Source organism: Tinamus guttatus, unplaced genomic scaffold (assembly GCF_059628265.1).
Source record: "Tinamus guttatus ecotype Peru unplaced genomic scaffold, ASM5962826v1 Tinamus_guttatus_pri_ptg000208l, whole genome shotgun sequence".
NCBI lineage: Eukaryota > Metazoa > Chordata > Aves > Tinamiformes > Tinamidae > Tinamus > Tinamus guttatus.
Window position 1 is genome coordinate 2,711,639 of NW_028288742.1, and position 20,501 is coordinate 2,732,139.

A 20,501-nucleotide genomic window follows, 5' to 3' on the forward strand; every position below is an offset into this window, starting at 1 on the left:
CGTGTAGAACTGGAGATTGAACACAGATTTCAATGGCACTATGGGTCTCCGTGGAAGCCTGAATTACTGCTGGCTTTCTTTTTCCTTAAGGCAAGACAGAGCAGCTATGTTGAAAAGTGCTTTTAAACTCTTAGTGATCAATTGATCTCAATGATCAATTATCCAGCAAGTGAGAAGATGGTGCAAAGGCTCCTGCCAGCCCAGCCTTTGAGTGCCTCCGCTCGCTCTGAGGTCTTTATAAAAAGCAAAGAAACAACCTTCCTCTTTGTGAGCCTGCGATGAAGCCCGTGCGGTGAGCAGGGACATGCTGCTCGCTCGGTAATGTTGAATGAAAGCTGCAGCCCTTCCTTCTCTTCCTCGTCTGGGTCATTTAACTTCCCCTTGGCTCTTACTCCTCTAGCTCATGGGATAACAGCTGCCCACCTCGGCACCTGCTATCGCGCCTGCTGCTAAACATGTGCCCGGATCCGATAACGCCAGGCAGGGCGGGATCACCTGTCTGCTGTAGCTGGAGGTGGACAGGACAGTAGAAGATTGCTAGTGGCAAGGTAACTGGGAGACAGGGATTTATCTGGCAGAGGAATCCTGAAAAAAAAAAAAAAAAAAAGGATGGCTATACGAACAGAAGTTAATTTGTGGTTGCAACTAAATGATGCAACAAAATTTAGTCTTATGAACATAGCAGAACAGACAAGCCAAGGAACAGCTTGATGTGCCTGCTCTGTCTATGATGGATGTTCTTGCAAACATGATGACCAAAGGCCCCCTCTTCTGCCCTCTACCAAACCCTGATCTGGAAATGCTATGGTAGAGAATATTGAATTTGTGCTATCTACAGTAGGAAATCATACAAGCTTGCTGCTTTTGTTTTGCAAGATCTTTAGAAATAGTCCAATAGTCCACTTGGCGGCAACACTGTTAAAACTCTATTCCTCTCTACTGTAGTTTTTACCTTTCTGTCAATTTGTAAAAAGAGGAAAAACTGATGTAAGCTGTTCCGAGATGGGTGCAAAGATCCTTTGTTGCCTATTCGTTTTACACGTGTGTGTTTTTTGAAGTAAGTTATTCAAACTATAGCTATATGGTAGCCAGCAGACATGTCTACGTGTAGGAAACCAACACAATTCACTAGGGGGAGCTCAGAGGTAGTTTCTGAGCCTAGACGATCAAGGAGGTGTTACACCTCAGACTGTTACTTGCCTTTTGTTTTGTTAGTAAATCTCTCTCACTGATTTACTTACAGTTTCTGCATAGCTGCATAGTAACATCTTTAAGAAGATTACGAAGAGCTTACACAGAGTTCAGATAACTTGTAAATCAAGACTGAGGCAGACCAGGGTGGTCTCAAACTTTAATTTCTTCGGGTTTCAGCATTGGTGGGTATTAATTACCAGGATGCTTTTTCCAGGCCATAAGGACCAGTCCAAAAGGATGTGCTTCCACCCCTGCCTGCTCTGTCCTCCAAGCGCGCTCCTTCCCTGTCAGCAGACCATCAGATCTGGGTATGGACCAGCCTGCTGCACATCCTGCTCTACAAACAAGTGTAGGCCCTCTGCTTTCTTGTCCATATAACTCCTTGGTGGGATTCCAACTCCTTGCTTTTCCCACAAGCCCTCAGCTTAATACTCTTGCTTACCCAAAGCATATTTGGTTTCCCCAGCACCCTATGTTTTATCTTATTCTCTGCCCTTATCTTTTCCTGCTGCCCCATCCTGAGCTGGCAGTGCAAGTTCAGGCATTACCCCAGCTCCTGCTGTTTGCATTTTGAGAGGAGCGCTTCAGTGTATGGGTCACTACAACCCAGTTCTCTGGAGTGGCTGCAACTGCTGTTGTGAAAGTGTTTACCTAGTGCTTGGGAAGTGATTCAGGCACAAGGACCTTTACAAATGGGCTTCCCTAGCAGTCAGGCAGTTATCAGCTGTCAGGCGGCCACCACGCGGTACCTGCTCACGTGGAGGTATCTCCTCTTAGTCAGGCAAGAGTCAGCACATGGCAGATTTGGAGTCTGCTAATGCAGCCATGTAAGCTGTTCTTTTTTCTTTCTTTCTTTCTTTTTTTTTTCTTTTAAGAAACTCTTGTAAAAATGTTTTCCCACACCTTGGGAACTTTGCTGGAGAAGAATAAAATACTAGCATGAGTGAGAAAAATCATCCAAAGCACCCAGGGCAGCCTCAAGCTATGCACTCTCGGAGGGCATCAGAGTCTTATCCATTCTGTACATGCATGTTATTAACATTTTCAACCTATTATTTTGTGTGAGTCGAGCAAGCTTTAGTGAAAAATAAGATGGTATCACTAGAGTAAAACCTTAAATAACTGATTTTCCATTCATATTTGACACCTTTGAGCTATTCTACCTGTGCCAGAGAATTGGGCCTGCCCTGGGTAGTGAGGCTTTGTCCTGGGATACAACTGATGTGGAGCCCTGCACCAGCCTGGGGTTGTCAGAGGTGTGTCAAGAACACGGCAAAAATGTGATACGCTGTGGATTTTCTCTGCCTGGTAGGACCATTTGGCTCTTCAGTATTCCTTGTAGTTCAGTTGCCAGTCCTGCATGCTGCTGAGCAGGCCAGCTCCAGAAACTGAGGGGACTTTCCTGGCTCTGCATTGCCTTCACTGTTTTTATTGCCATCCTCACGGTAAATGTTACGTGTGTTGACTGCTCAGTCGCGTGGCAAGGCACTGGTAAGGTCTGAAAGCCAGCGTACCATTTCTGCAGAAACGGACAAGCGGATGCAGCTGATCAGCCTTGTGGCAGTTCTCTGGAAACCTCCTCACGGGGATACACTTGCACACTGCCAATTTTGGGAAACTTTTCAGCGGTTCTCTAGCACAGGACAAGCAGGCTGAGCGTATCAGTATGAAGCCAGTGTTTGTCCCCTCTTCAGAATGAGCAGGAGGGAGCTGAGCTCCACCACAGCACCCACTTCTCCTCCCCTCTGGAGTTCCTCCCCCTTCTGCTCTGGCACTTCCTGAGGATGGAAGAGAGGTTGGCTTCAAGGGAAGTTATGATGGGACGAAGGGGCTAGGCCTGCTGTGGGGTTGGCAAGAGTAACTACATGCTCTGCTTGAGGAACATGAGAGAGAAGGTTGTGCTGGAGCAGCTGTAGTTTCTGGGGTGAAGATCGGGGTTTTGTTGAGGTCTGACCTTCTTAACCCTCAACATAGAGAAGGCGGGTACAGCAGATATACGGCATTACACAGAACTGCTCAAGGTAATACTGGGAAAGAGCAAGGTCTTTGTAGGCCAAAAGACAGAATATGTTATCAGCCTTAAAAAAAGCCACAGGACTCTTAGGACCAAAAGCACCTATATAGTTCAGCTGTGATTTACAAATGTAGCACAAATGAGTGGTCTTGGTTTTGCCAATGTGAAAAACTGGGCAGTCTTGGAGTCTTTCTGTGCATGTGAACAGACTTTATACAGTCTGAAAGAAGAAACGTACTTGTACTTTGCCCTGCGTGAACAGTGACAGAGCATTTAAAGGCAGTGTACAGAGGTACCTGGGTAAGGGCCAGGCCTCGGCTGGTCGCCAAGCAGCTCAGCAATAAAACTGCTAAGAGAATAACAGAGAATAACAATGAGTGACTGTGAGCAGTTTAGCTAATAAGAGTACATAGATACTTTTCCTTTATAATGACCTTGCTTAAATAAGATATGGGGAATACTGACTTTGAGAACCAATAGAAGCTGCGACTGTAATCCAGCGGTAACTGAAGAGCAGTGGGGAAGGCAGCCAGGCAGTTCACCGTAATAGCGAAGACCGCAGATAGCAAAGATCAGGTGAGCTCCCTGCTCCACACCTTGTTCCTGCTGCCATGCGTGGTTTCCTCGCGGTGACTGTTCTGGTGCTGCCCTACTTACTGCTCACGTGCCAGACGTCCTAGCCAGTGCTCGGGCACCCCGGCATCCTTCTCCTGCCAAAGCCTCCCTGGCTGCGAGCAACGAGGGGGCTCGTCGCTCAGGGACGCAGCTTTCCTGCTGTTGGAAACGCCTCACTCTGCAACCCCAGGGATTCACATCTTCAGATATTTGCAACACGTTTTCCAGCCACTGTAGCTATTTTTAGCTTGTGCTTTGTAAATATGTTAATGCCCTCTTTGTGCTTTCGGTTTTTCCTGGGAGGTATCTCCCCATCCCACTCTTGGAACCTGCTGCAGTTTATCGTTACAGTTAGATTTCTAAATTGGAATGTGATGTTTAAATGAGGCTTTCAAATGCTGAAAGATTTTTATTTCCTTCTGTAGTTTCGGCCTGGTCCATATCTCCCACATTAGCCATTCACTGAGCAATACATTCATCCCTCTGCTTCCTTTAGCATTACTGTATTTCAGGTTTTAACTTACCACTGAATGTCTGAAACTCAGATTACTTTTCAGGTATAGATTAGTTTGCATTTTTCCAGACCCTTAATTTCACTTTGTAATTTCTTAGTTGCCTTTAAATGTCTTCTTTGCATCCATGGGAGAAATTGTAAGCACTTATCTTACGGTGGACTTTCAAATTTCAAATTGCATTAATTATTACCACCATAATGATAGGAGTTACAGACAGGGCACAGCTCTGCAGTACCTAGCAAGGGCATTATGCTTTGTAATCTCTTGGTCTGCTGCGGGACCACTTTTACTAGAGAGCTTTCAAATGCAAGGTTGATTATTGCTCAAGGAGGTCAGACAAATGTGCTCTTCCTCTACACCTTCTTGGTTGGCCTCTGCCAAAGAAAGCAGGAGTGTAGCTGGAAAACTGTAGTATCCTCAGTCTTTTCATACCTGTAAGTATTGGAAATTCACTCTCATACGTGGCAGCTGCAGCATGGATTGAATGAAGAGTTTGACTGCCCACTGGCAATCAAAAGCTGCCATCTCTGCTGTATTTCTATAGGTAAATAGTGCATTTATTTCCCCAACACTCTGTTTTGAATTGTGTATGGATGGGAATGTGCACGCAGCTTATTAAAAAATGCACGTGGGAGGAGTTGCAGTTGTCATGGGCTATCATCTGCTCTTTTACAATCTCCAGATTTAGAAACAAACACAACAGGGAGAGGGGAGGATAACTTTTAAAATTTACTGTTCTTAAAAACAATTTCATTTGGCTGAAAATGAAACCAGATATGACAATTCCTATGTATATGTATGTTTTCAGATAAGATAATCTATAGTTTTTTTTTTCAAAAGGGTTAGATAATATCTCAATTTTAAAAAGATGTCCAATATTTTTGCACCATTTGATTTTCATTCATATTACTAAATTTCATTATTTGAATCCATTCTTCTTTGTGTTCTCGGTGGTTATATTTTATTCCATAAAACTTGTTTTTCTGCAAATAAAATATTACTCAACTTTTGCATGTGGCAAACAACTCTCTTTTGAACTGAATTCAGGAAGCATACTTTTTGTTTTAAGCTCCTCTCTTTTCGTCTTGGTCTAGGCAGTCTAGTGTATTGTAAATTTTCAGATTCTCTATGGCAAGGCTTTCTGGCGCCTGTTCCATTTTCATAATAAAATAATATTTTGCATAAATTAAGCGTAAGATATCCAATGACACTAGGAGCTGTGGGCTTTGCTCCAGAACTGTTATTTTCACAGACTTACAGTGCTGGGTGACTAGCCGATACCTGGATACTTTTTCATTCCTCATATATTCACCACCAGAATTTTCCACGCTCTGCAGTGAATTATCCGTGCATTATTAATCAACCTCATATCCCAACACTTTTGCCTACTCATGATCTACTTTTATGAGTTCTGTAGTAACTTTTGTAATGATGCAAGTAGTGATCCTATTTCATGCTTTGGGGGGTTTTGGGCATTATAGGGTTAAAAGAAAAAAATCCTCTTTATATAGCATTGTGTAATTAACATTGCAATGCATTCTTTCTGCCACCTTATTATTATTTTAATTAAAAAGTACTTAGGGAATGGCATCTCATTTTCCACTCTAGTAAACAAAATTCCCCTACAGTTATAAGCGGATATAAGAAACTTTGCCTCAAAGATCAGTGTCCCAGAAATATATGAAGATTGACAGGAAGGACACCAAGAGAACACCAGCTGTAGCAATCAAGGGACACACAAATGCTTTTATAAACGCCTGCGCGGATTCCTCCGATCCTGCCAGAGGCTCCAGGAAGGTGCCAGGCACGGAACAGGAGCAGCTAGCAGAGGGAGGGGAGCTCTGTTTTGCTTAGGAAATAGAAAGGAGAAAGCTCATGTGTGTGTATGTGCACATGTGCCTCTTGGCGAGAAATTCTAGCACTCAAAGCTATTTTGGACAGAGGCAGTTTGGCTAAAAGAGGCTTTACATAAAGTACTGAAATCTTTAAGTATCACACAGTGCTATTGCATACAGTGTGTTACTTGAACTGCAGCATTTTGTAGATACGCATTTTTAAAAGCCAGCATCTTCAAACCTGAAAAATAAGACTTTGAGAGAAAGAACAACGTGTTTTCTGGTGAGCACCTAATGCTGATTAAGGTGGGAACTCCCTTGCAGAGCTGAAGTTGGCAGCAGATCCTGACACTTCTTGTCTTCATATTGGACAAGGAAAGACTGTAAATCATCCTACTGCTTTCCCACAGAATAATTTGTTGCAATCTTGCATTGGCAAAGCTAATTAAGGAGAGAGGTTAACCTTTGCCTTTAGTAAAAACTGCTGGAAGCTTCCCATTTAAAATCAGAGCTTTGGCATTCCCTTGATGTTTGCTATTTTGAAATGTACCTATCTAATTCTAAAAGTTTCACAGGCAGGAATGCAAACTGGCCAAGAGACTTTGCTTATGTTCTTTTTTTAATCCAGTGAAGTGGAATGAAACTGGAGATGTCTGCAACCAGGAGGACTCTTCTATTTACCAGCCACAGGTCTCAAGACTGTAAGTCAGAGCTGCCTTAATGATGGCAGCTCATTACCAAAAAAAAAAAAAAAAAAAAGTGCCCCTGTGGTTTTTTTGATATGCCCTGCTCGTTTTTGAGGTGTCACTCGGCAGCTCTACAAGTCTCATTGCTTGTTTGTGGACTCTGAAATTCGCATGGCTCATTTTGCTCCATCAGGTGTTTTTTAAAGAACTAGAGCTGGCAGTGAGACAGTAGATGGTCTTGAGGGTTTGTGTTGGGCCTTTCTAAACAAGACAGGTCTGCCCAATGATGTGGCCCAATTTGCTTTCACAGTCGCTGCGAGGAGAGAAGATTCTCCGCACCACATACAAGCTGGTGCTTGCCAAGTCATTGCCTAATACAATGCGGGCCTTAGCAAACATACGGCACGAGAAAGTTTGTGTAATCCTGATTCCTACTAAAAGCCTGAGACGGAGTCCTCGGTTTATAAACTGCTAAATTGCCTTGTCACTGGGAGTGACGGGGACTAGATGCGGAAAAGGAGTGATGTGGAAGAGGAAAAGAAGGCAAGAGGCAAACGTTGAGATCAAAGAGGGGAAGGAAACACACTGAAGATCCCAGTCTACCCTGCAAGCTACAGCAGAAGCCCTTTGCAATTTGCAGGCTCCTTACAGTTTTCTGTAACCGTAAATTGTAAAGAACCATTTTAAAAAGTTATCTTGAAGCCTGAGGATATGAGATACAATTCACGCTTCCTTCAAATTGGAGAAAAAAAGATATAAATTACTTATTATTGAAGTTTTTTAAAAACACTATAAGATTTTACAAGGGAGACGGGAGAGTAGAAGATCAAAGACAATTACCTCAAAGAAAATCAAATTTACTGTGAGAAGTAGTAGCAAAAGAGAAAGGGAAGCCCAAGAAAAAAACAATTAAGAGGAGTTAGACAGTATTATGAGCACAACTGGAAATGATCTCAATGTGTAGGAAGGGCATGATGGTAGCAGGAGACCAACTTGACTAATGAGATGTTCAGAGATCTCAGACTCAAGAAGCTGGTTTTGTAGTGTTGCTCTGAGAGCAATACAGTGATCTGGATTAAACCACAAACCAAAAACCTTTCTTTGTCCTTCCCCCCACCGAGTCTGTGTTTTGTCCTCAGACTGAGTTGTTTCACAGCTGATGGTAGAGCCCTACAAGCCACTGGATGAGCACTACTCACGCAGTGGTGAGCTGATGTTAGGAGCTGAGCATCACTTAGGCAAATCTTGTTGTCTCGGGGAACAATATGTTTAAATTGTATTCAATAAGTACATTTGGGGAACCTTTGCATTACTCTTCAGCACAAGCCCAAGATGGGAAAAGACAGGCAAGGCAACAGTGATTTGGAAAAGCCTCTGAGTTAGAACAGATCATAAAGACATGCATGAAATATGCATCAACAGTGTGACATGTGCAAGAAAGGCAAATGTTTGGTGCACATATAAAACTAGGGACAAACCCTGAGGCACATCACATGGCATCTGCAAACTCTTTAGCACTAGTAATGTGAATATGGGGCCTAGCAGTGGGCAACAGGTATCAAGAACAATGTAAACAAGCTGAATAAAGTCCAGAAAACAACTGAAGGATGTATCTGTGAACTGACCTGTGAGGAAGGAGTGATCAAATCACCTGATGGTGATCTGAAGGTGATCACCTTTTAGTGATCAAATAAATTTAGATCACCAAAAGAATGGATGATCTAAAATCGTGAAAGACAGAGGAAATACATGGAAGTTGCATCATCATTTTATATACTCTTCAAGGATTCAATCTTATATTTACATCTACCAGGAACAGGAGAGGTAGCATGAAGCTGGAACTACAGGCTGTGGAGATCTTGGTTTGTGTTCCCAGCAGTGAGGATATCAAAGTGCTTGGGTTGTATCATGAGCCGTTTTTAAACAGATCAGACAAGCAGCTGCCAGGATTGGGTTTGATATGGCAGATCCTTCGTGGAGAAGGGGCTGGATGAGCAGGGCTCTCCAGGTCCCTTCCACAGCAACCCTGTCAGAGGATCTGGCAGTTGCAAATGTCCCTTAATATGGATTTCTTGGGGTCTTGTTCTCCACACACACATGAACACACGCACACTTCCAAAGGGAGCTTCAATTTGGAGATTCCTTTTCTGCTTTTCATGTTGAGCAAAAATAAAATACTCATTTGTGGAGGTGACCTTTAATTTTTCTTTTAGCTAGTTGAAGTTTTCTTTTCGATTAGCAGCAGTCCTTAGTTCAGCTCTACCCGCTGAAGCACACCCGTTAATAATTCACCTAATAATTCATCGTGGAGCCGCGTTCGCCACGTGCAGCTACATCTTTCGTGATACCAGCGACAACGACCTCTCTCTGTGAACACGGTATTTAAACAGGTAGCCTCCACACGCCCCCTCCGCGACCAACTCCTGCTCGGCGTTGCCCCCTCCAAGGTCCCTCCGAAACGCCCTACGCCGCCGCCGCGCCCGAGGGTGGCCGGCTGCGGGAATGGGAGGAAAGGTGACTTCACCCACTCGACGGGAGAGTCACGCGACGCCCAACGGCCGCGCCAACGGCCGCGCGGGGCCCAACGGCCGCCCCGGGGGCGGGGCCGCGCGGGGGCGGGGCGGCGCCGCGGTGCCGGCGCTGCCTGGTGCCGACGCGCAGTGCGGCGGCGGCTCCTGCAGTCATGGCGGCCCGCGGAGGTGCCGGCGGGGCCGAGCGGCCCTACGAGCTCGTGGTGTTCGGCGCCTCGGGCTTCACGGGCCAGTTCGTGGTGGAGGAGGTGGCGCGGGCGGCGGCGGGCGGCGCCCTGCGCTGGGCCGTGGCCGGGCGCAGCCGCGACAAGCTGCAGGCGGTGCTGGAGCGCGCGGCCCAGCGGCTCGGTAGGGGCTGCGGGGGGCGGCGGGCCCGGCGCGGGGGAGCGGGAGCGGGGGTGCGAGGCCGCGGCCCGTGACGGCGCTGTGCGGTGCGCAGGGAAGGCGGCGCCGGGCGCCGAGGTGGGAGTGCTGCTCTGCGATGTGGGCGACGAGGGCTCGCTGGCCGCCATGGCGAAGCAGACGCGGCTGGTGCTCAACTGCGTGGGCCCGGTGAGTGGCGGCGACGGGAAAGCCCCGCAGCCCGGGGACGCAGCGAGGCATCCGCGCGGGGCCTGTTATTAACCAATACGTTTATTTATGTACTTACTGATAAGCCTAGCCACAAATGCATGCTAGAATTGCGCGAAGCTTTCTTGTGGCATCCTCTGGTTTTGTGGTTCCAATTCGAAAAACAAGGTTTTTGGCCTAAGTGATTTGAAGTCAGGTTGAGAATAGAGCTGAATGCCACCCCCTGCCCATAGATTGGGTGCTTTAAGTTCCTTTAAAACTTTTGGTGGCAAAATTTGCTGTTCATTCAGAGAGGGGCGAAGTACAAGAGTTGTAGCCACGTCATGTCCCCTTTTCTGTCACCTGCCCTGAAATGAGAGTAGTTAAGCTGGGGCTGTGGAGCTGATACTAATGCAAAACCCATGGATCAAGATAAGGTGTAGCAAATTGTCCTGGGTGATCTTCTGGGGAAAGTGTGGCTGACTGCTTAATGTATTAAACTCGGTTGCTAGTGATGAAGAACCTTATGCTGTTCCTCCTCTCCTGCTCCCCCCAAAAGAGAAATATTGTTATATTTGCCCCATTTAGAAGGTTGTAGATCTTAGATGTTTGCTGTTATCGTTGGTCTGCTGGATAAAAACAAATCAGATGGATTGCGTGTGGGTTTTTTTTTTTTTTTTATGTGTGTGGTTTTTTTCCCCTCTGCAGTATAGATTTTTTGGCGAACCTGTGGTAAAAGCTTGTGTTGAAAATGGTGCAAGCTGCATTGACATCAGTGGAGAACCTCAGGTATGTGACAGCAGAAAAATCCTACCTTATGCTAAGGATCTAGTAAAGGAGTATTTGTTCAGTATGTTTCATAGTTTTGCTCATGTTTTTGAACATGAAGACAAATTATCTTCTGATTTGCAATTTTGTTACATTAATTTTAATATGTATTATTTGCAATATGTATTATTTGTATAGTTTATTACATTTAGACAAGAGTTACGCAGAAACCCTCTAGAAATCAAGAGCTTAGCAACTATACTGTCAGTTTTGGTTGAGATTTCACATAGGAGTTTGTATAGGTCACAATTTTTGGCACCGTTTGCATTTCCATACCATAAAGTAGGAGTAATGTGTTTCTGCCTTAAGGATCTTTGTTTGAAGCACTCAGAGTACTGTGATAAAGTGAAATGCTGATGGTTAATATTGAGTATTGCCAAATATGAGGTTTTGCTTAAAGTATTTGCTGTGTTTATGTTTTAGTTTCTGGAAGGAATGTACCTGAAGTACAACGAAAAGGCTGCAGAGAAGGGAGTCTATATCATTGGAAGTTGTGGCTTTGACTCTATACCAGCAGATATGGGAGTACTCTTCACCAGAGACAATTTGAAAGGTGACTTATTTAAGTGTGTCCTTAGGCTGAAAAAGAACCATAGATTAGTTTTCATCTGGTTTTCTAAAGCAATAAAGCCTGGAACTCCTTCTGTCTCTTTCTCTGCCTCCCTTTACCAGCTAAGCAGGTGCAGGCAGACCTGACTCGTGAAAATTTAAAAGCGTTGCTCTTGGATTTGAGGAAAGTGATGATTAGGATAATCAAAGCAACGCCACTCGCTGAAGGGACAGAGCAAGAACGCGTTGGGCTCTGGCACGCTGCCTCCTGTGTGGGGAGAGTTTTGTAAGGAAGAGGTGACAGAGATAGGAAGGCTACAGGAAAGGGAGCGCAATTTAGTGCGTAATTGCGTTTCATAAGTTGTCTTCTTGTGCAGCCAGCACTAAGAAGGTGGTGCAGAAGCATAAGTAGATGGATAGTGCTGTATAATGCCTTTTTTTTCTGAACAGTGGGTGAAAGAGGAGGAATATATTTAAAAATAGATGTGATATGACTGAATTCTGTGCAAATAGTACTTGATCCTTATTCCACATGTTGTTTAGATACTTTATTCAGTAGCAGCGTATGCAGAGTCTAGATCCCACTGCTCCTACTCTTTTCCTTTCCATTGGAAGGACTAGTAAGAGTATCCAAGCATATGACTTTGCATAGATGTACTATTAAAATTGCTGTAGGATTGTAGGATTGCTTTACATTGTAGCGTATCAATTTTCAGTTTATTTAAAAATTATAAGAAAAGGAGAGGAGGGAGAAGGAGTGGCAAGGAAATAATTATATGATTGTTTGTGGGTTTTATAATTTGATGTGTGATACATTTTTTGAGTAAAGATGCCTTCTTTCTTGACTTTCTAGTATTTTGACTTTCTGTTATCACTTTTCTGTCCGGTTTGTTCTTACATTTAACTTTGCTCTTACAGGAACAGTTCTTTAATCTCAGAAGGAACCAAGCAAAGCAAAACCAAGCAGAATTTGGAGGAGTTTTGTTAATTATCTCATTAACTAGATTAAAAAAATACAACATTTAATGAGTAAAGATAATGATCCCTATTTAAAAGGGACTTTGCTTATGAAATTCGATAATTAAAATAGTTGTGGAGCTTTATTTTAGTTTATTTTACTTGAAGATAAAGATTTGATTCTGCCTCTTCCACTAGTGATGTCAGTGCTCTGACAGATGAGTCTTTCAGAGTGCATGATCTGGCAGGCTGTATGTCAGCAACTATAATATTTTCTCTTCTATTAAAGGTACCTTAACAGCTGTGGAAAGTTTTTTGACAGTGAAATCTGGACCTGAGGTTGGTTGCTTTACGCTGTCTTAGAAACTCAGGAATATTTGTGATAACACATGCATAGCCCCTTTGAAGAACTGTTGTTATGTTAATTCAGATCAAGCAACAAACTGGCAGCTCTTTGATAAGTCTGAGGGTTTATATATATATATATATATATATATATATATATATATATATATTTATATATATATATATATAAATATCCCAAGCAACTACCTGTTTGTAAGGCTCTTCACTATATATTGCCAAGATATGTGTGAAGGATCCATGTACACCTAAGCTGTAGCATAGGCAGGAAGTATTGTCCATAATCCCAGTGTCTGGCTGTTCTTTTTCTTTGCTGAATTGTTTTTCTTTGTATACAGTTGGTAGTGCATAAAACTGTTGTATAAGAAATTATCATAGGAGTAGTAATTCCTTGGGCCAGGTCATTATGAAAACAGCATCTCAAGCCTTTAGATACTGAATTACTTCTGAATTACTTACTATTTCATGCTGTATCACCAGGGAGCTTGTATACATGATGGGACCTGGAAGTCAGCTATTTATGGCGTTTCAGATCAAGAGAATCTGAAGAAGCTTCGAAAACAGATAGGATATACCCCAGTTCCAGTCATTGGTGCAAAACTTAAAAGAAGGTATAAGAATCTTAAGACATCAAATATATCTGCTTTTCTAACAGTTCAGGATTTATATATATATATATAAAATACATACATTATATATACATATATATGTATATATAGTGAGACATATTACTAATGCTAAAAAGATGCATTTAACACTTCAACAAAACATGCACACATATTTAGTTTTGTAATAGAATTCAAGATATGTTTGTGTTTACTGATTTGTTTATATTTTACTGAAAATAACACGTATTACTATTTACTGTCTCTGAAAGCTGCTTGTTTTAAAAGCCTTCTAGAGAGATGGCAGTTTTGAGTTTGAATTGACTAGCGGAATGGGAAAAAACCCACGTGAGGAAAATGTTGCTTTGATTATCAGATTAATCCTGGATGTAGCATCTGGACTTGGAGTTGAGTCAGGAATAAATTGGAATCACTGTTGCTCAGTGAGAATAGATAATGTCTTTAAAATGCTTGAGTTAAAGCCAGAATTGATAGTGTCATTATGAACAGCTTGTTCTGTTGCATGAACATTTAAACGTTGTTGGTTTTTTATTTATTTATATATATTCTGTTTGCAGAGGCCTTGTGTTTTACAGTCAGGAATTCAAAGAGTACTCCATTCCATTCATGGGATCTGATGTTTCTGTTGTGAAGCGTTCTCAGCGCTATTTGCACACACAGCTGCAGGAAACACCAGTAAGTTGTTGTTGTTGTTAGTATATTGTATCTTCATTATCATTTTCAGTGCATCCTTCCTTTATGTAGTAATAATTCCTTGTGCAGGATCTGTTTAGCAGTGTTACGTAGTTAGACAAAACATAATGAGGTGCATCTGCTTCTGTTACAAAGGAGTCTTTTTCTGTTGATCGCCCTTGTAAGTTGCTTTCCCTGATGTGGTCCAAGTTCTTTTGGATGCTCTAGTTTGTTTGATTGTGCCTGATTTGCTGCTACTTGGTGAGTTTGCTTTCTGCTGGTGGTTCCATGATGGTTCCTAAGTCTCCTCTTCTTGCACAGTTCTCATACAGTTCAATCTCTGGGTAGGCAGAGATGGAGGAGATGTAGGAGATGGAAGCCTAGGTCTAGAAATGTGTGAAAAGCTTCATGATTTTAGGGAATGAGAGTGTGGCACGGAGCCACAAAATTTGAAGGCTTAGAGCATGCTTCTGCCATAACCTGTGTCTGGGGTGGCCTTCAAAGTCAGTCATGACATTTATCATCTCTGGACTAACTGGCTTTAGCAGATCATAGAATCATAGAATGCTTAGGGTTGGAAGGGACCTCTAGAGGTCATCTAGTCCAACCCCCCTGCACACGCAGGGTCACCTAGAGCACGTGGCACAGGACTGCGTCCAAGCGGGTTTTGAAGATCTCCAGAGAAGGAGACTCCACAACCTCTCTGGGCAGCCTGTTCCAGTGCTCTGTCACCCTCACTGTCAAGAAATTTTTCCTTAAGTTCCTGTGGAACTTTTGGTGCTTCAGTTTGTGGCCATTACCTCTAGCTCTGCCGGTGGCCATCACTGAAAAGAGGCCAGCACCATCCTCTGCACTCCCTCCCTTGAGGTACTTATATACACTGATTAGATCCCCTCTCAGCCTTCTCTTCTCCAGGCTGAACAGGCCCAGCTCCCTCAGCCTCTCCTCATAAGGAGATGTTCCAGGCCCCTGATCATCCTCGTAGCCCTGCGCTGGACTCTCTCCAGCAGCTCCATGTCCCCTTAGTTCTGGGCAGCCCAGAACTGGACACAATACTCCAGATGTGGCCCCACCAGGGCTGAGCAGAGGGGCAGGATCACCTCCCTTGATCTGCTGGAGACGCTCTTCTTAATGCACCCCAGGATCCCATTGGCCTTCTTGGCCACGAGGGCACACTGCTGCCTCATGGTCAACTTATCATCCACCATGACACCCAGGTCTTTCTCCGCAGAGCTGCTCTCCAGAAGGTCGGTCCCCAGCCTGTACTGGTGTCTGGGGTTATTCCTCCCCAGGTGCAGGACCTTGCACTTGGCCTTGTTGAATTGCATGAGGTTTTTCACCGCCCAAAATACATGACATGCAGTCACACACCAGTGAGCTGTGTCAAATAAGGCACCTGTATCACGCTGTGTGACTATATGCTTTCTCCTGAACACAATTCAAAATGCAATTCGTGTATGACCCATGACGTATACTGTGAGGAGGTTATTTTAATGCTTGATGTGCCTTCTGCACAGAATCAGAATTCTATGCAGATAAGCATAGCAGAATTTTTGCACTCAAGCTTCTTGAAGAATATATTCAGGACTGAGTAGACCAAATGTGCTGAGTTGTCAGGTGTCTGCAGGGACCATTTGTACATTAAGCTTTCTTTAGCTCTGTGTTTTTTACCATGGACAGCTTAAATTATCATTTCGCCGATAAGCAGCTGAACGGGCATGTCACTTCTGCTGGCGATAGTCACAATAGGAAACAAAATTTGAAGCCTTTCTTTTCCTGTCCTAATGTTCAAAAACAGTGTGATTTCTGTATTCGGTCTGCTCAGAAGAACCTCTGAGGTACACATCAACCATTTTTATACCACTGAACCCTGGAAAGCTGCAAATAATTTCTGCAGTTCCTGTATATGCAGTAGCTTAAATGAGCTAATGAAAATAATTACGTCGGACATGTAGGTGGTTGCTCTGTGCCACAGGTAACTGCATGACTGAAGTAAAAGTGAATTACGTTTTGCACTATTATAAAGGGATATGCAATAAAAAAAATCATGCATGTATTCTACATTGTGTACACTTAAAAAAAATCTTAGTGAAGGAAAACATTTAATTCTGTAGCTGTACAGAGGCTTTTTGTGATGTCTGTGGAGCTTTTAAAGGCTTCGTAAGTGCAGTGTTTGTAACAAACAGAATGTCAGGCCAGTAGAGCAAAGTCAATAGTGTGGCTGTGCACTTGTATCTGGATTCTTTGATGCCTGGGTCTCTGGCATGTAGAGTACCAGCAACATGAAGAGAAGAAGGTCACTGCTAGTGGAAAACAGGTTTGCTTTTTTTTTTCTGAGAGCAAACCAACACTAGGGGCGTCTAGCACAGCTGTGCAGAATCACTGGCACCAATAAGATATAGATGGCAAACAGTGCTCTAAAAATGTGTTTGAGGGTATTAGTAAGAAACATTTACCATACTTTGTTCTGTAATTGTATTCTCTTTACTCTGAATTATAAAGGTGAAACATTATACAGAGTTGTTTGGAATTAAGCCAAGTGCTTAAGATCTTCCTCAAATAGCTGTGTATTGCATGAAAAAAATGCATCCTAGTTTTGGAATTGATTTATTTTTAGAAGTGAATCAGCATAACAATTTTTAATGTGATCTGTAACTGAAAATATGGTTTTGCCATAGGTGCAGTACGCTGCTTATGTAAATGTAGGTGGTCTGGGCTCTGTTGTGAAGCTGATTTTTGCTGGCCTTTTATTTCTTCTTCTTGTGAAATTCAGTTTTGGAAGAAAACTTCTGGTAAAAGTAAGTGATAAAACACAAAAGACTTTATTGGTTTGAGAGAGATTTCTTTTTCCTGCAGTTTATCATTAATCTTTTTCTTTCCTATTATATAGTACCCGGAATTTTTCTCTGCTGGCCGTTTCACAAAGAAAGGACCAACACAGAAACAGGTAACTGTCTGTCATAGATCATAACTAATGAAGAAATTTGTTTAAGTTATGCTAATGGTGGAATAGTGACCTGGAGTCCACTACACAGTCCCCCCTCCCACCCCAGAAAAGTTTCTAAATACACATTGTGTATGCCACTTCACATAGCTTTGTATATTTAAATAATTATGTCATTAAACATCAAAGTATATGAAACTTATATAACAAAAATGGATCATATAGCTGGGCCTTTCTTATTTACTTGGATGGCTCAGAGTGCTCAGAGGTGATGGCAAAAGGAGACTGAGGTACAAAAAAACAACACTGAAACTACTGAGAAAATAAATGGACTTTGGAACAACAACAGTTACAGCAATATGAAAGTGAATAGTATATCCAAATAATTGAAATGAGATTGTACCTTTCTGACAGTAACTCAGACTTGTTCATCTCACTTTTAGACATGTTTTAGTACTCAGTACATAGCTAAGAAGTGAGTTTTGGTGACTGCACTTCTTGTCTTGTCCACTACAGATGGATGAAACTTCCTTTACAATGACCTTTTTTGGTGAGGGCTACAGTGAAGGGCAAGATCCCCAGAAGGGCAAACCAAATGTAAAGATCTGTACCCAAGTGAAAGGGCCAGGTAAGCATGTTAGCAGCAGCAGCTGCATCACATTCCCTCTTCTGATAGAGCTTTATGTATAGAATTTTATATTGCTACCAGGGCCATTCCTTTCTCTCTGCACTTGCAACATAGACAAAGTCAACAGCCTCTAGAGGGTATTGCCTTAGATATGAGCACGGACTTGTTTTAAAGTAGTTAACCAGTGTGTGTTCTTGTCATTCTCTTCCCTTCCGCCTCTCCTCACAAAAGTAATTTATTTTCTCAAAATTGAGCAGCAAAGGGAGAGTGTCTTAAGTGTAGTTTTCAGTTGTTAAAACCTGGGCTTCTTACCTGCTTTTTAATGTATTTTATTATTATTAGCTGGTTGTTTATTAGCTATATTTGATTTCACTTGCGTTCATGTCATTCTTTTGAGAGGAAAGGTCACCTGAAGTTTTGGAGACAAAGCAAGAATGGGTGTTCAGAAAGGAGTTTTTGAAGTGTAGCTACTCTAAATATCTGAAGTGTAGCTGAATGCAGCAGTCCTGCCTCAAGAGCTCAAGTACAGAATGGGCAAAACTCCTGTTGTAAAGGAGAGGCTTCTGACACTGTGAGGTGATCGTGGTCATAGGTCTGTATTTGAAATGGGCAGTTGTCCAGATCGGGTCTTAAGGACTTGCACAGCTAATGGAGATGTGTACCAGCTAGAAACTCTTTCCCAGATGGGATTGGCTGTGTGATTACCAAAGAGATTCTTCAGCATGCAACATATAAGAGCAAGATTAGAATTATGAATTCTGCCTTTCAACACCATGTACAAATCTCTTCTTTTGTCAGAGGCGGGCTATATTGCTACACCAATTGCAATGGTTCAAGCAGGTGTGGCTCTGCTGGAAGAAGCAGCTTGTCTGCCTGCACAGTAAGTATTTTCCTCCTCAGAACAGCAAGATCTAACTTTTTCGTGCACACATTTCTTTTCGAAAATATAGCTCTTAACTGTGGGGATTGTTACATTACGTGGAAGCACTAAACACAATTCTTGCTAAGCAAAAGGTGATACTTTTTACCACAACTTGTTTTAAAACTGTTTATTCCTTTATTGGCCTTTCAAAAGGATGAAGATGTTTTTTAGTTCCACCTTTGCAGCAGCTGTTGCATTAGTATGTCTTCTCAGACAGTGGCAAGATTTCTGTCAAGTTTGCTGGAGGCAAAAATGAACCTATGACTATAACCATATGCTTTTTCTTGGGGGGCTGGGTGGGGAAGAAGGGGATCTTTCTTTTCTAGGCAGGAAAAAAAGATCTTTTTTTTTCCTTTTTTTTTTTTTTGTCATTTAAAAAAAAAAAAAAAGTAAAACACACACACACACACACAAAAACCATCCATCTCTCTGTCTTTTGACTTTCATTAACAGAGGTGGTGTATACTCTCCAGGAGCTGCCTTCTCTAAAACAAAACTGATCGATCGCCTCAACAAACGTGGTTTGGAGTTTTCAGTTATTACCAAGCCTGAAGTCTGAAGTCAAACGCTAAACTGCATAAATTAACATCTGGGTCTAATTCCAAGAAAGCTTATTTGGATGTTAATGCTTAATCATAAAATAATGAGTTTAACTGTGGTGTTTTCTACGGCAGAAACGGAAGGAAAAAAGGGTTAAAATTAATAATAGTAGTTACTATAGTGAATAAATCCTTTATGGGTACTGAGTTTTAATTCATGAACATACTAAGAAGTCAGTGATTGATCAAGTATTAGTTCTGCCGTTTTGTTTAATCTCTTTCAGCTTAAGTTGCAGAAGAGCACCATAAGTTTAAATTACTACCACTACAGAATCTACTTGATACTTAACCCACAGCCTTCTTCCTCCTCCTCTTCCCCCCACAAATACTTAAAGCAGGAAGCCCTGGATAACAAGTGCCTTAGCAGTTACTCTTCATGCCTGCTCGGGATAGGCACTGTTACTTACTGTGGTGATCTTAATTTTAAAGCTTTGGCATCCACAGAAACTAAAACTAAGCTTTTGTTTCACTAAGAGATTAAGATTTCCTGGGTTATTTTAAAGATCAGCTAACTATACTACTGTGTAATGGTTTGTTGACTTTCAGCCTTGCTAGCTTTCCTAAAATGAGCTGTACTCAAAAAGGAGAGAAAAGAGAGAAGGTAGGGCTTGTCAGTATGACCTTGTTGCTGTAATGTAGATCAGCAGAAGACCCAGTGCAGTTTCATCTTGTCAAGGGAACAAATCATTCTAGTAGCATACACTCAGTGTAAGGTAATCACAGTTGCAGTATAGCTATTTCCAGCAGCAGACTTGTCAAAGTAGTAACTGTAGGAAGTGAACCTGTTTGGTGTTCTGAGCTGTGCTGAAACAAGCTCCGCATTTGTTTGTAAATATTAAATTACTCTTGTAAGTCTATACCTGGCCCTTTGTAATGTGGTTGAGCAATAACTTGCCTAGCAAAAGTGTGGTGGTTTTTTTTTTTTCTCCCATGTATAATACATATACATATCATCACACACACACATTGCATTATGCAAGACAGTTCTGATAACTTGCCCTTGCAACTTGCTAACATCAGCATTGTTACAGAGTAGGCAGTTCAGAAATACTACAAATTCATTTTTAATCTTAGCCCAAATGAGGTGTAAGTAGTGATTTGTAGAGGACTGATGAATGGTAAACAAACATGCTGAGGGAGTGGGTAAACCATTTGATTTAGCTATGATGTACATACTGTGTTCATTCCAGAATTTAATGACAAAACTTACTTGTACTCAGTGGCTCCTCGAGCTTTGCTATATGCTGTGTATTCCCGCTTCTTCTTAACTATAACAGCAACATCACTTTTAAGCTTGCAGATGGTAGACTCAAAATGTTTCCCAAAATCATTTATCAGCTGTGACTGTCTGTCCGTAAAGAGACGTAGTTCCTGCAGATCATCTTCCTGCTAAAACATAATAAAGGAAATGAGTTGGGACCAAGATACCATTTTTGTGTTTTACACCAAAGACTACTTGCTTGTCTTGCAGGTT

At 42.3% G+C, this 20,501-nt stretch overlaps 1 protein-coding gene across 1 annotated transcript; it reads left to right on the plus strand.

Annotated features, from left to right (window-relative positions):
* Positions 1–9,529: 9,529 nt before the first annotated feature.
* Positions 9,530–19,884, plus strand: SCCPDH (saccharopine dehydrogenase (putative)). Its single transcript, XM_088524162.1, has 12 exons — positions 9,530–9,738; positions 9,830–9,942; positions 10,648–10,728; positions 11,191–11,320; positions 12,563–12,612; positions 13,117–13,247; positions 13,820–13,937; positions 16,613–16,732; positions 16,825–16,881; positions 17,395–17,506; positions 18,305–18,386; positions 18,882–19,884. Exons 1-12 carry the CDS (start codon positions 9,543–9,545, stop codon positions 18,985–18,987), a joined length of 1,296 nt encoding a protein of 431 aa, XP_088380288.1. The 5' UTR covers positions 9,530–9,542; the 3' UTR covers positions 18,988–19,884.
* Positions 19,885–20,501: the final 617 nt, after the last annotated feature.

Bases quoted from the DNA above. Each gene is read 5' to 3' on its own strand.
- SCCPDH (XM_088524162.1), top strand. From the start codon at position 9,543: ATGGCGGCCCGCGGAGGTGCCGGCGGGGCCGAGCGGCCCTACGAGCTC. The intron at 11,321-12,562 runs GTGACTTATTTA...CTTCTATTAAAG, and splicing joins CACCAGAGACAATTTGAAAG to GTACCTTAACAGCTGTGGAA. The intron at 17,507-18,304 runs GTAAGCATGTTA...TTCTTTTGTCAG, and splicing joins TACCCAAGTGAAAGGGCCAG to AGGCGGGCTATATTGCTACA.